This window comes from Callithrix jacchus, chromosome 5 (assembly GCF_049354715.1).
Source record: "Callithrix jacchus isolate 240 chromosome 5, calJac240_pri, whole genome shotgun sequence".
Lineage (NCBI taxonomy): Eukaryota > Metazoa > Chordata > Mammalia > Primates > Cebidae > Callithrix > Callithrix jacchus.
Window position 1 is genome coordinate 118,960,966 of NC_133506.1, and position 13,064 is coordinate 118,974,029.

At 55.3% G+C, this 13,064-nt stretch overlaps 1 protein-coding gene across 10 annotated transcripts in view; it reads left to right on the top strand.

The window, feature by feature from the left end:
* The window catches only part of ARHGAP23 (Rho GTPase activating protein 23), a 101,029-nt gene that overhangs the window by 27,427 nt on the left and 60,538 nt on the right, over positions 1 to 13,064 (top strand). Inside the window, exon 2 of one of the 10 annotated variants that reach the window (XM_078374276.1) lies at positions 8,940 to 9,158. The exons of 8 other annotated variants lie outside the window; for them this stretch is intronic. In XM_078374276.1, coding sequence (XP_078230402.1) covers positions 9,039 to 9,158 — 120 coding nt within the window. In that variant the 5' untranslated portion in view covers positions 8,940 to 9,038. Of the gene's footprint in view, positions 1 to 8,939; positions 9,159 to 11,202; positions 11,654 to 13,064 lie in introns of those variants that run through there. One more of the 10 variants, XM_035301392.3, reaches the window with a different exon arrangement.

Below are 13,064 nucleotides of genomic sequence, written 5' to 3' on the forward strand. Positions count from 1 at the left end.
ACGAGGAGGATGATGCCATCTGTCCTCTTCTGCCCACAGAGCCCAGCCCAAGGGGCTCCCTCATGGCAGCGGCCTAGGGTAGGCTGTTTGTCCCTGCAGAGCCACTGTCCCTGCCACCTGTCCAGTTGCCTCAGGCATCACAGACAGGATTAGGGAGCGGTTCAGTTCATAGGCAGGGCCACTCGTGTGAAGGGGAAGGTAGGGGTAACCCGGCAGGATTGGGCAGGGCTGGAGTGAGGGGGTGGGTGGTTTCAGGGGTGAGGCTGAGAGCCTCTCCCTGCAGGGAGCCCCATATGCCCCGGGGAGGCTTTTGGAATCTGTTGAGACCTGCCCTGGGAGGACACAGGGTCTCAGCTTGACTGGGACCCGGCTCTTGCCTGAAGGAAACCAGTGTGTGCACCTGTTATCTCTGCCCAGGTGGTCAGACAACAGGAAGCACTCCTGGAAGGTTGGGGGCAGGCGGAGTCACACCAGTGTGAGACCGGGGGGGATGGAGCTGCTGACCTTGGAGAAGAGTCATTGCAGGCATTCCCCTGCCTCCAGCAATGCCTGCTCCAGTCTAGTCTGAAAAGGGGCTCTGGCCTCTCTCCTTGACCAAAGAGAGAGCCTGAGGATCCACAGTTGCTCTGTCCTTCTGCAGGGGGTTCTTCTCCTCTGTAGGGATGCAGAGGGGAAGATCCCAGAGCAGGTTGGAGCTGAGGGGCCTGGGGAGCGAGGTTGAGGTAAGGAGGACCCCCCACTTGCCTGGGTTGTCGAGGAGATGAGGCATGCCAGCGGTGGGCCAGCAGGGGGCTCTGCTGTCCACCGGACCTGCCTTCAGTGTGCAGGCTCATTTCCAGGAGTGCTTGCGAGGACAGCAATGTCTCTGAGAGCACGCCCTTGTGTGTATGTTACAGGCAGATGTGAGCGTGTGGCGCATTGGAAGGGGCATGCATGTGCTTGGTGGGTTTGAGGACCCCCACACAGAGCCAGCTTTCTGCCAAGAAAACTCTTCTGAGGTCCTGCAAGCAGCCATGCGATGTGGCAAAGCCTTGGGAGAGTGTGTGCATGCCAGGGTCCAGCCTCTGTGGATGGCAGGCCCCCATCAATGCCAAGGACCTGATGCGTGCCAGGTGCAGGCTGGGCGTTCCCACTTGCAGGGGCCTCTAGGGCCCCAAAGATGACAGTAGAGGATCTGAGAAGGGGCAGTAGAGAGGGACAGCAGGGAAAGGTCTTCCAGGCAGGGAGTGCCAAGCTCCTGGGCAACCTCTGTGGCAGGGCCTGCTCCTGAGCACCAAGGAGAGACTTGTTCATTTGTTTCATCTTTCAACTTTTTGTTTTGTTTTGTTTTGAGATAGGGTCTTGTCCTGTTGCCCAGGCTGAAGTGCAATGTCATGATCTCAGCTCACTGCAAACTCCACCTCCTGGGTTCAAGTGATTTTCCTACCTCAGCCTCTTGAGTAGCTGGAATTACAGGCACTCGCCACCACACCCAGCTAATTTTCGTATTTTTAGTAGAGACGGGTTTCACCATGTTGTCCAGGCTGGACTCGAACTCTTGACCTCAGGTGATCCAACTGCCTTGGCCTCCCAAAGTGCTGGGATTACAGGCCTGAGCCACCATGGCCAGACTTTTGTTTTATTTTTTGTGTTTGATTTCTGACTTATCCTTTTAAAAAATTATAAAATATATAATACAAAATTTGCTGGGTGCAGTGGCTCATGCCTGTAATCCCAGCACTTTGGGAGGCTGAGGTGGGTGGATCATGAGGTCAGGAAATCAAGACCATCCTTCCTAACACGGGGAAAATCCACCTCTACCAAAAATACAAAAGATAAGCCTGGCGTGGTGGCACACACTTGTGGTCCCAGATACTCAGGAGGCTGGGGCAGGAGAATTGCTTGAACCTGGGAGGCGAATGTTGCAGTGAGCCGAGATCTAGCCACTGCACTCCTGCCTGGGCAACAGAGCGAGACAAAACAACAAAACAAAACAAAACATTTTTAACTGTAAAGTGGCATTAAGTACATCCATATTGTGCTATCACTGTAAGTGGTGATATTCCACTATCACTGTAGGTGGAATAATACAGTATTTATTAATTTTTTTTTTTTTTTTGTGATACAGAATCTCACCCTGTCGCCAGGCTGGAGCGCAGTGGTGCAATCTCAGCTCACTGCAATCTCCACCTCCCAGGTTCAAGTGAATTTCCTGTCCAACCTTCTGAGTAGCTGGGATTACCGGCGTATGCCACCACACCCACATATTTTTTAATTTTTTTAGTAGAGACGGGTTTTCCCTGTGTTAGAAAGGATGGTCTTGATCTCCTGGCCTCATGAGTCACCCGTCTCGGCCTCCCAAAGTGCTGGGATCACAACAGGCATGAGCAACCACACACAGCCTCTTTTTTTTTTTTTTTTTTTTTTGAGACAACATCTCACTCTGTCACCAGGCTGGAGTGCAGTGGTGTGATCACAGCTCACTGCAGCCTTGACCTCCTGGGCTCAAGGGATCCTCCCATCTCGGGCTCAAGGGATCGTCCCATCTTAGCCTCCTGAGTAGCTGGGACTATAGGTGCATGCTATGATGCTCTGCTATTTTTTATATTTTGTGGAGACAGGGTTTCACCATGTTGTCCAGGCTGACCCTGAACTCCTGACCTCAAGTGATTCTCCCACCTCAGCTTCCCAAATTGCTGGGAATACAGATGCTGGGATTACAGATGTGATCCACCAAGCCCAGCCAATATTAGTCCTTTTGTGTCTGGCTCATTTCACCTAGCAGAATGTCTTCAATGTTCATCCACATTGTAGCATGTGCCAAATTTCTTTCTTTTTCTTTCTCTCTCTTTTTTTTTTTTTTGAAACAGGGTCTGGCTCTTCCCCCAGGCTGAGATGTATGGTACAATTTCAGCTCATTATAACCTCCATCTCCTGTGCTCAAGTCATCCTCCCACCTCAGCCTCCCAACTAGCTGAGACTACATGTGTGTGCCACTACATCTGGCTAATTTTTTTTTGGGTGGGGTAGAGATGGGGTTTCGCTGTCTTCCCTAGGCTGGTCTCGAACTTCTGGGTTCAAGAGATCCTCCCATCTCAGCCTCCCAGAGTGCTAGGATTACAGGTGCGAGCCACTCTGCCTGGGCTTCCTTTCTTTTGAAAGGCTAAATAATACAACTATGTATTATTCACATAATGTATGTGTTACATGTAATACAATAACACAGACAATTTCACCATGTGGATACACCTCATTTTGTTTATCCATTCACCCGCAGACTGACACTTGGGTGCTTCCATTTCTTGGCTGTTGTGAATAACACTGCTACAAACATGGGCGTACAATGATCTCTTCTAATCCCTGCATTCAGTTGTTTTGGATATATACCCAGAAGTGGAATTACTGGATCATATGGTAATTCTATGTTTAACTTTTTTTTTTTTTTAAGATGGAGTTTCGCTCTTGTTGCCCAGGCTGGAGTGCAGTGGCTTGATCTTGGCTCACTGCAACCTCCGCCTCCCAGGTTCAAGCGATTCTCCTGCCTCAGCCTCCTGTCTATGTGTAATTTTTTGAGGAACTGCCATACTGATTTCCATAGCAATTGCACTATTTTGTTTATTTATTTTACTTTTATTACTTTTTGAGAGAAGGAGTCTTGCTCTGTGGCTTAAGCTGAAGAGCAGTAGTGTGACCACAGCTCACTGCAGCCTCCAACTCCTGGGTTCAAGGGATCCTCCCACCTCAGCCTCCCAAGTAGCTGGGTCTACAGGTGTTCGCCATCATGCTTGGCTAATTTTGCATTTTTTATAAAGAGTTGAGGTCTCAATATGTTTCCCAGGCTGGTCTTGAACTCCTGGGCCCTAGCAGTTCTCCCACCCTGGCCTCCCAAACCACTGGGATTACAGGTAGGAGCCACTGTGCCTGGCCACAGCCACACCATTTTACATTCCCACAAGCTATCCAATTTCTCCACATCCTCACCATTAAGAAATAATTTTTGAGGCTGGGTGCAGTGGCTCACGCCTCTAATCCCAGCACTTTGAGAGACCAAGGTAGGCAGATCATGAGGTCAGGAGATCGAGACCATCCTGGCTAACACGGTGAAACCCTGCCTCTACTAAAAATACAAAAAAATTAGCTGGGTATGGTGGTGTGTGCCTGTAGTCCCAGGTACTTGGGAGGCTGAGGCAGGACAATCACTTGAACCCAGGAAGCGGAGGTTGCAGTGAGCTGAGATCACGCTACTACACTCCAGCCTGGGTGACAGAATGAGACTCCATCTCAAAAATAATAATAATAATCATTTTTGAGAGCCTGTAATGCATAAAGCTCTCTAGGAGGGAAAATCCATTTCTGAAAACCCATTAGTCCTTGGGAAGCTGTCATTGTCCTCAGGGAGACTCAGGCCAGGCCCTTGAGCATCCTCCAGTCTAAGGAGAAAAACACAGGCCATGCCCTTTGGGAGACCCTAGACTGATGTGGATCAAAAATCCCTTGTTTTCAAGGAGCCCCCAATCTGATGGAGGACACACAGCTTCTTAGCTTCTTTCCTTTGGGGAGTCTGCAGACAGTCCCAGAGACCAGAATGGAGACCCCAGAGACAGCCAAGGGGCTGCTGAGTGGCTAAATCAGAGGGTACAGAGGGGCTGCGGTAAGCCCTGTCCCATGCCAGCCTGCTGTTGCCTGGGCGATGGCCCTAGTGTTTACTTTGTGGCTGACTCCAGACGGACCCTTTTCTGCAAGTGCTCATTTCCCACCATGAGGAAAGAGGTTCCTCTTTAGTCTTCCCTCCCTCTGCTGTCCCTGAGGTGGGGACTGGCCCTCCTGTGGCACAGAGGCCCTGCCAGCTTGGCACCTTTGCCATGCTCCTTGCCTGCTGGGAGAGGCCCCATTCTGGGGTCTCATACTGCCCACCCCTTCCCTACTCCCAGAGGGCCCACAGGTTCGTGCTCTGGGCTTGCCAAAGTTCAGCCAGGGAAGTGGGAGATCCTGCCGAATCCTTCCTGCTTGGGAGGAACTGGGCATGTCTGGAGCCTGTAGGAACTTGGGGCTGGCAGTGGGAGGCACGGGTGATGCCAGGAAGGGAAGAATGAGTTTGCCTGGGTCTGTGAGTGTCCGCATGTGTCACCGTGTCTTTGTGTGTACATGGCTGAGTGTCTGCATGTCTGAGTGTGAGTGTGACTGTGTATGACTATCCGAAAAGCAATAGAAACAGCTTGCATTTATTAAATCCCCACTACGTGTGCTGAGCTAGAGCAGAGTCTGTGCTAAGACTCTCTTTAATTGACTTAATCCTCCCAGCAATTTTCGAGGTGGAAATTAGTGTAATTCCCATTTTTTTGGTGAGGAACCAAGGCTTAAACAGGTAAAGTAACTCGCCCAAGATCTCACAGATAGGAAGTGGTAGAGATGGGGCTTTTACCTGGTGTCCGGAGGACTCCAGATCCTGTGTGCCGGCCCCTGAGCTATGCTGCCACTGAAAGAACTTGGGGATTGTTTTTTTTTGGGACAGGGTCTTCCTCTGTCACCCAGGCTGGAGTGCAGTGGCATGAACACAGCTGATTGCACCCTTGACTTCCTGGGCTCAAGTGATCCTCCCACCTTAGACTCCTGAATAACTGGGACCACAGGTTCACGCCCCCACACCTGACTAATGTTTAAATTTTTTTGTAGAGATGAGATCTTGTCAAGTTGCCCAGCCTTTTTTATTTTTATTTTTTGAGACCGGGTCTCACACTGCAGTCTTAACCTCCCTTGGCTCAGGTGATCCTCTCCACCTCAGCCTCCTGAGTAGCCGAGACCACAGGCAGGCACAACCACATCTGGGTAATTTTTTTTTTTTTTTTTTTTTTCTGAGATGGAGTCTCACTCTGTTGTGCAGGCTAGAGTGCAATGGTGCAATCTTGACTCACTGCAACCTCTGCTTCCTGGGTTTAAGTGATTCTCCTGCCTCAGCCTCCCGAGTAGCTGGTATTATAGGCATGCGGCACCACACCCAGGTAATTTTGTATTTTTAGTAGAGACGGGGTTTCTCCATATTGGTCAGGCTGGTCTCAAACTCCTGACCTCAGGTACTCCGCCCACCTCAGCCTCCCAAAGTGCTGGGATTATAGGCATGAGCCACCGCACCTGGCCTTTTTTTGAGACAGAGTCTCGCTCTGTCACCAGGCTGGAGTGCAGTGGCGCAATCTCAGCTCACTGCAACCTCCTCCGCCTCCTCACATGCCTCCGCCTCAAGTGTTCCAGTGATTCTCCTGCTTCAGCCTCCCGAGTAGTTGGGACTACAGGCACATACTGCCACGCCCAGCTAATTTTTGTATTTTTAGTAGAGACAGGGTTTCACCATGTTGGCCAGAATGGTTTTGAACTCCTGACCTCAGATGATCTGCCCTCCTCGGTCTCCCAAAGTTCTGGGATTACGGGTGTGAGCCACTGCACCCAGCCACTAATTTTTATATTTTTTGTAGAGATGGGGTTTCACCATGTTGCCCAGGCTGGTCTTGAACTCCTGGGCTCAAGTGATCCTCCTGCCTTGGCCTCCAAAAGTGCTGGGATTACAGGCATGAGTTATTTTGAGCATTTGGGATGATCTCAGCCCACCTTCCTGCTGGTCGGGGGTTTCTGGAGTAACAAGCGCTTCCTCATCTCCTTCCCAGGCTTCTGGGGCTCTGCCCTAGTTTGAGGGGGAGGGAGCACAGTCCATCCCAACCCCAGGCAGGAGTGGCCCTACAGGCAGAGGGCACTGGGTCTGGGGAGACCCTGGGAACCACCCCCTGCCACTGGGCCAGACAGTGCCAGTGCCAGTGCAGGGTGGCCTAGGTTCCCCGTGATAGGAGTTATGTGCACATGGAGGGCACTGGGAAGAGGCAGGCTTGCTTGGCCGGCTCATCGACTTGGCCTGCTGGGGCTTGTCAGGCGAGAGCCTCTACCCAAGCAATGCTGGGAACCAGGCATCTGAATGGGGCAAAAGGGTGGAGGAGGCCTGAGGGGGCAGCCGCCCTTGACTGGGGAGACTGGAGCAGGGTTCAGAGGCCCAGGCATGGGCGGGACGGGCATGTGTCCGTATCACATTGCCCGCATGCCTGGGATGCTCGGATCTGCGGTGGGATTTGCCCAGTCGGTGTGCGAGGTTGTGGAGTGGTCATGGGTCTGTTTGGTGGTGTGCGTCTGCTGTACCGGACCAGATGGAGCTTCAGACACGCTGGATGATTCTCTTGGGGTGGGGGCATTGCTTGTCACCTTGCGGTTTGGGGCCCGCATTCTGGGAGGAGCACTGAGCAAGCTGGAGGAAGGAAAAGCAGGCAACATTGACCCTGAGCCCCTCTCTCACTTCCTGAACCACACACCCTGCAACGCCTCATAGTTTCCTTCTCGCTCCGATCCCTGACCCTTGGGACCCAGGACGCTCTCCTCTTCCCCAGTGCCCGGTTGGCACTCCTGCAGGCCAGACCACCCTCTCCTGTGAGGGCTAGCCTGGGAGGTGTCTGGCCCCACCCTCAAAAAACTGTCCCTCCCAGAGAGAAGAGGCCCTGTGCCCCTGAGAGCAGGGCTCCCTTGGTGTGTGAGGGTCTCCCTTGGTGGAGGTGAAGGGAGCCAGCTTTGTCCAGAGTCTAGAACTTGGGGATCCCTAAAGGTTTCAGAAGCTGGAACAACACTCCTGAAAGACTGCAAGGTGTCCCAGCTCCTGGCCCTCGGCAGGTACTCAAGATGTGGTTAAACGAGGTGATGGAAAAGGATCCGGTAAGCGGTTGGAACCCTGAGATTCGGTCCCAGCTTAGTAAAAGAGTCCTTGAACTAGTCACTTGTTCTCTTTGAGACTTAGTTTGTTTTAAAATTTAATTAATTTAATTTTTATTTATTTATTTATTTGGGGACAGGGTCTCCAATAACACTCTGTCTCTCTGGTTGGAGTGAAAGGGCGTGATCTCTGCTCATTGCACCCCCCACCTCTCCCGGGGCCCAGCTTCCTGAGTAGCTGAAACTGCAGGCATGCGCACCACACCTGGCTAACTTCTGTATTTTTTGTGGAGATGGGGTTTCGTCATGTTGCCCAAGCTGGTCGCAAACTCCTGAGCTCAAGCAATTCACCCACCTCGGCCTCCCAGTGCTGAGATTGCAGGCGTGAGCCTCCGAATCCAGCCAAGCCTCAGTTTCTGTAACTGAAAAACAGGTATTAAAAATAATCTGGTTGACCAGGCAAGGTGGCTCACACCTGTAAATCCCAGTACTTTGGGAGGCCGAGGCAGGTGGATTACGAGGTCAGGAGTTCAAGACCAGCCTGGCCAAGATGGTGAAATCCTGTCTCTACTAAAAATACAAAATAAATAAATAATCTCTGGTTATCGAATTCTTAGGGCAAATGTCAAATGAGGACAAGTGAAAGTGCTTTCAAATAGTAAAAGACAATGATCTCTTGGAAGGAGGGAAGACTGGATGCCTATATCTTTGGGGCAGGGACCCTCAGGAAGATGAGCTTGAATGGATTTTGCAAGCTGGTCAGACTAGAGGGGGATGGGAGGGGCAGCTCGGCGGCGGCGTAATTTGTGATGGAGCGGGAGGAAGCTAGGCAGGGCGTAGTGGGAGGACTCACGCTACACTACGCAGGAAGGCTTGGAATAGAATCTCAGCTACTCCTGGTATTTCCCAGCCCTGGGCCCCCTCCCCCACCGCCCTCTGGGGCCCACCCCACATTCCTTTCCCAGAGGAAATGGGGGAGGGAGGGGAGAGGCTCCCCTGGCCTGGAGGATCATTTATTCAGGCTGCGGACAACCTTTGAGGTCCCACTGTGTGCACTCTGCCCCTGAAGTCCCACAGAGGCAGCTGGGTGTGGAGGTGGTCGGGGTGGGGAAGGAAGGTGTGGCTTGCGTGGGAGGAATCTGTTAACTCCTTGGCTGGGCCTCGCTGCCCAGCCAGGTTAGAGGGCAGGAAGTGGACATTGTATATGGTTGATCCTTTCCAAGGTCTCTGCAGCCTGAACACAGAAAACCCACGTTGCATCGCCACCTCTCTGCTCCCTGCAGCCCCAGAACCTGCAGCGGTTTTGAATTCCGTGGAGGTGGATGCTTGATCTGGGCACACAGCAGCACTGTTGGCCATCAGAGGCTCCACGGGGGATGAGAGGGGAGAGTCACTCCATTTCCTCAGAACCAGGAACTGGACGAGCAGCAAGAGGACCGCAAGTTAGCAGCTGGAAGGACTTACTGGCTGCTTGCTGGGAGGGCAGGCCAGACTTGGAGCTGAAGACAGCTGGTTGCCCTCCACTTGGGGCTCCAGAGTCTGACATGGCTGGGGACATCTTGATGGTGGTTCCAGCTGGTCGAGGAGGGTCCGCCTTTGGAGAGTATGACAGGGAGTCACAGGGCAGGCAAGGCAGGAGTGCTCCTGACAGAATCCTTAGTTTTCTAACTATGGATGTGGGGCGGGAGAGGGTGCAGATGGAGACGCCGGTGCATCCTGCTCTCCCTGGCTGCAGTCCTTTCCCGCTCTCCCCCTAAGCTCTCCTGACTCAGCTGGTGGCAGCCTCACTTTTCCCATCTGGCTTCCGCCAGGGTGGGGGTGGGGGGTCCAGCTCAGGCCCGGAGGGGGAGCCCAGCAAACAGCAAACAGGAAACATGAGAACAAAACCGGCTCCCAGGCTGTCACAGGCAGCCGCCCCCACACGCCTCACCCTCGCCCTTCCTCTCTTCCATCTACCTCCCTTGATCCCGACCTCCCTCTCGGCGTGTTCTGCTCCCTCCCACACCCCTCCCCTGGGTCCCCAGGCCCCACTCCTGTCCCTTTGCACCTCCACCTTCCCACACTTTGTTGTCTGCTCCCTTCCCCTCCCTCTGTCCCCAGGCTCCTCCCCATCTCTGCCCCTCCCTCTCCCACCCCCACCATCCCCTTTCTGGATTTCCTACCTCCCCATTGGGCCACCCTTCAGGCAGGGCCTTGCTGGGGACAGTGGAAGGTGGAATGGGAGGAAGAGGAGCTGTGTCCGCTTGGTGCTCCCTTCTGTCGCCCCGCAAAGGCCCAACCCTTATGACGCTTCCTCCTGGACTCCTCCTAGATTCAGGAGTGGGGTTGGGCTGGAGCTGCCCCGCTTTCCTGGCTACCGGCTAGGTTTTGGGTGTGAGATCGAAGCTGGGATGAGGGGCCCTGGGGTTGGAGTCCCGGTGATGCCATAACAAGCTGAATGCACTTGGCCTGTTTCCTTCTCTACAGATGAGGCCATAGTAGTGGCCCCGGGCCACTGCAAGTGGCTCTAGTGATATTGTTGGTGAACAGTCCAGTGGGCTAGAAATGGTGGCGGCGATTACAAGTCCACTAGCCAAGGCCTCTGCTAGCCCCACCTGGATGGGGCCTGGGAAGAAGGAGAGCCAGGAGGGGCGAACGGGGCAGGGACTAGCACAGCGTGGTGATTCCTGTCTGCCTCACATGCCAGGGGGTAGTAGAGGGGCCAGCTTTGAGTGATCGTCAGATTGTGGTGCCCCTCTAGGTAGAGTTAATGGGTAGGCAGTCCTGGGGATGGGTGGTCATTCCCACGGGCGTATTGGGGACTCCACGTGTGCCTGAGGGTGTGCGGCTGTTATTGTTCGGGGCAGTGTGTGTAGCACCTGAGGGGCTGTGGCATCCGTGGCTGGAGTGCCTGAACTGTTCGGTGTGTGCATGGCACCTGCCATGTTGTGGGGGTCCCTGTGGGGTAAATGTGGGTCTGGTGTTCTTTCAGGGGCATAGTGCATGTGTTTGCACATGTGTCTCTGTAAGTGTGTGGACCGTACACTTGGGAGGTATCTGAGGTGTGTATATACGATGTGAAAGAGTGTCCTCTGTGTGGGGGGATAGTGTGTTTCTGGGGGCATGTGCACATAGGGTGGATGTGTGTGGTGTGGGTCTGTACCGAGTGGGTAGGGTAGGGTTTGTACAGAGCGTGCAGCTGGGTGAGGGACAGCTGGAGCCTGTGTGCCTGTTTCTCTGGGTGCAGCCGGCTGATGTGCGTACGTGTGTGTGTGTGCGCGCGCGCGCGCTGTAAGGGTGCAAGGTGTGCGGACTGGGAGAGTGCGTGTCTGTGGGTCACGGGCTGCCGTCCGCGTGTGAGGGTGAGAGGGTGTGGCCGTGCAGGGGACTGTGTAGTGCCCTGGCCTGTGCGGTGAGAGTGTGCGATCTGGGCGGCAGCGGACAGGGGCCGCCCCGGAGTGGGAGGCGTCAGCCCTGCGAGACTCGCGGGCGTGTCAGGGCTCGGGCGCCTTCAGCCGGGAGGCGCGGGAGGCGCGGAGCCGCTGCAGCCGTCCTGCCACCGTCCGCGCGGGCCGTCCGTCCCTTCGGGGCCTCCGGGCCTCGGGCCCGCGGCTCCGGGGGGCGGGCGGGGACCCCCGGGGCCTTCCGGCCGCCCGGGGGGTCGAGGACGCCGTCCGTCGGGCGTTTAGCAGCGGCCCCGGGCCCGCGCGCAGTGCGCGCGGCTCCGGAAGCCCGGCCTGGAGCGCACTGGGGCCGGGGCGGAGGCCAGGCACGGGAGCCCCCGCCGGCCGCCGAGCTGGTGGGCAGCGCTGTGTGGCGCGTGGAACGCGCGGGGGCCGGGGGCTGGCGCTGGGAGCGTGCCGTCGGCGTGGACTGCAGCGCCCCGGAGCCGCGCTGCCTCTGGCTGCCCTGCCTCAGCCACAGCGACCGCCGCACGCCCGGGCCGCGCCGGGCCAGGGTGAGCGCCGCAGGGCCGGGTCGGGGACCCGGGCAGGCCCTGCCAAGGTCTGAGTGGGACTGAGCCACCAACTCCTTGCGGACCCTGAGCTGTGTGCGCCGTGCATTCCGGGACTGACACCCCTGGGGCGGGGAGTGAGTGAGGCGCTTGAGAGACGGGGCTGAGGGTGGCAGGATCTGTGTCTTGGAGCTCTGCCAGGGCTTCTGGGATGACAACCCCAGTCTGGGTGGAGGCCTCCAGGGGGCTCAGCCCTCTGGGTTTCCAGGCAGTGGAAGGATGGAAGGGGCCAGAGTGTTTGAAGAGACTCTGGGGCTTCTAGGAATCCCAGAGGGCTGGCAGGGACCCCGAGTCCGAGGCAGGCAGAGGCATCTCTGAATGGAGAAGGGCACACTACTCACCCCACCCCTGGTAGGGGATCTGGGCACAGGGCCCACGAGGGTTTCCTAGAGGGCAGAGGAGGCTGAGTGGCAGATGGGCCCTTGCAGGTAGTGAGTGCTCTCAGGGCCGACAGGGCTGGGGAGGGGGCTGCCATATTTCTGATGTCCGGGATGGACCAGGCTGGTAGGGTGTGAGTCACAGTGGGCGACATGCCCGGCCTGAGCACTGTGCTCCCTGCAATGACCTCTTTATGCTCCCGTGGGGGAGGAGCAGGGCTCCTGGGTTCTAGTCCCTGGTGCTGCCAACCCACCACGTGTCCACCTCTGCCTAATTTGTGGCCTGAGGCCTTCTGCCCTGCTCTCACCATCAGCTGGTATTTTTGGATGTCTCTTTCTTTCCTAACATGAGGATGGGAGTGTTTGGAAATAGATCTAGGCCAGGAGAATGTAATCAGCAATGTCCCTGTGTCCCCTGAGCAACTCCCTCGAAGTCCCCTTGTCTCTGTGCGTAAGTCAGAGAGCCAGAGCTGGGTGTGTGTGAGAGCTGTGCCCCTCCTCCGTCTAATGACCTTTCTAGTTGTTATTAATGGCTCCTTCTCTGTTTTTGCACCTCTCACCTCCCTCGCCTCAAGATGAGAGCAAGACTTAGTGCTGTCCCAGGTCAGAGGGGAGGAGAGGAAACGTGTGTATCATAGCTTGAAGGATTGAGATTAAACCTAAGGAAGAACTTCTTACAGGGGAGATGCCAGTTCTGGCTCTTGATGGGTGTCCAGGTGTCTCCTCTTAAAGCAAGGGTGGTAGCTGTGGCAGGGTACTGACATTCTCAAGAGCCTATTTGGAAGGGGTGGGAGGAAGGGGACTGGAAGGAAGGAACAGTGGGAAGGGAGAGGCAGAGATAAGGGAGGGAGTGCTTGGTGAGAGGAAGGCATGCCTCTTGCCCTGGATTACACGACAGCCCTCCCAGGGAGCAGCTCCCCCAGGCAACTGGCAGCTCCGGGCAGGATATGTGCTGGGGGAGGGGTGGGGGGCATGCG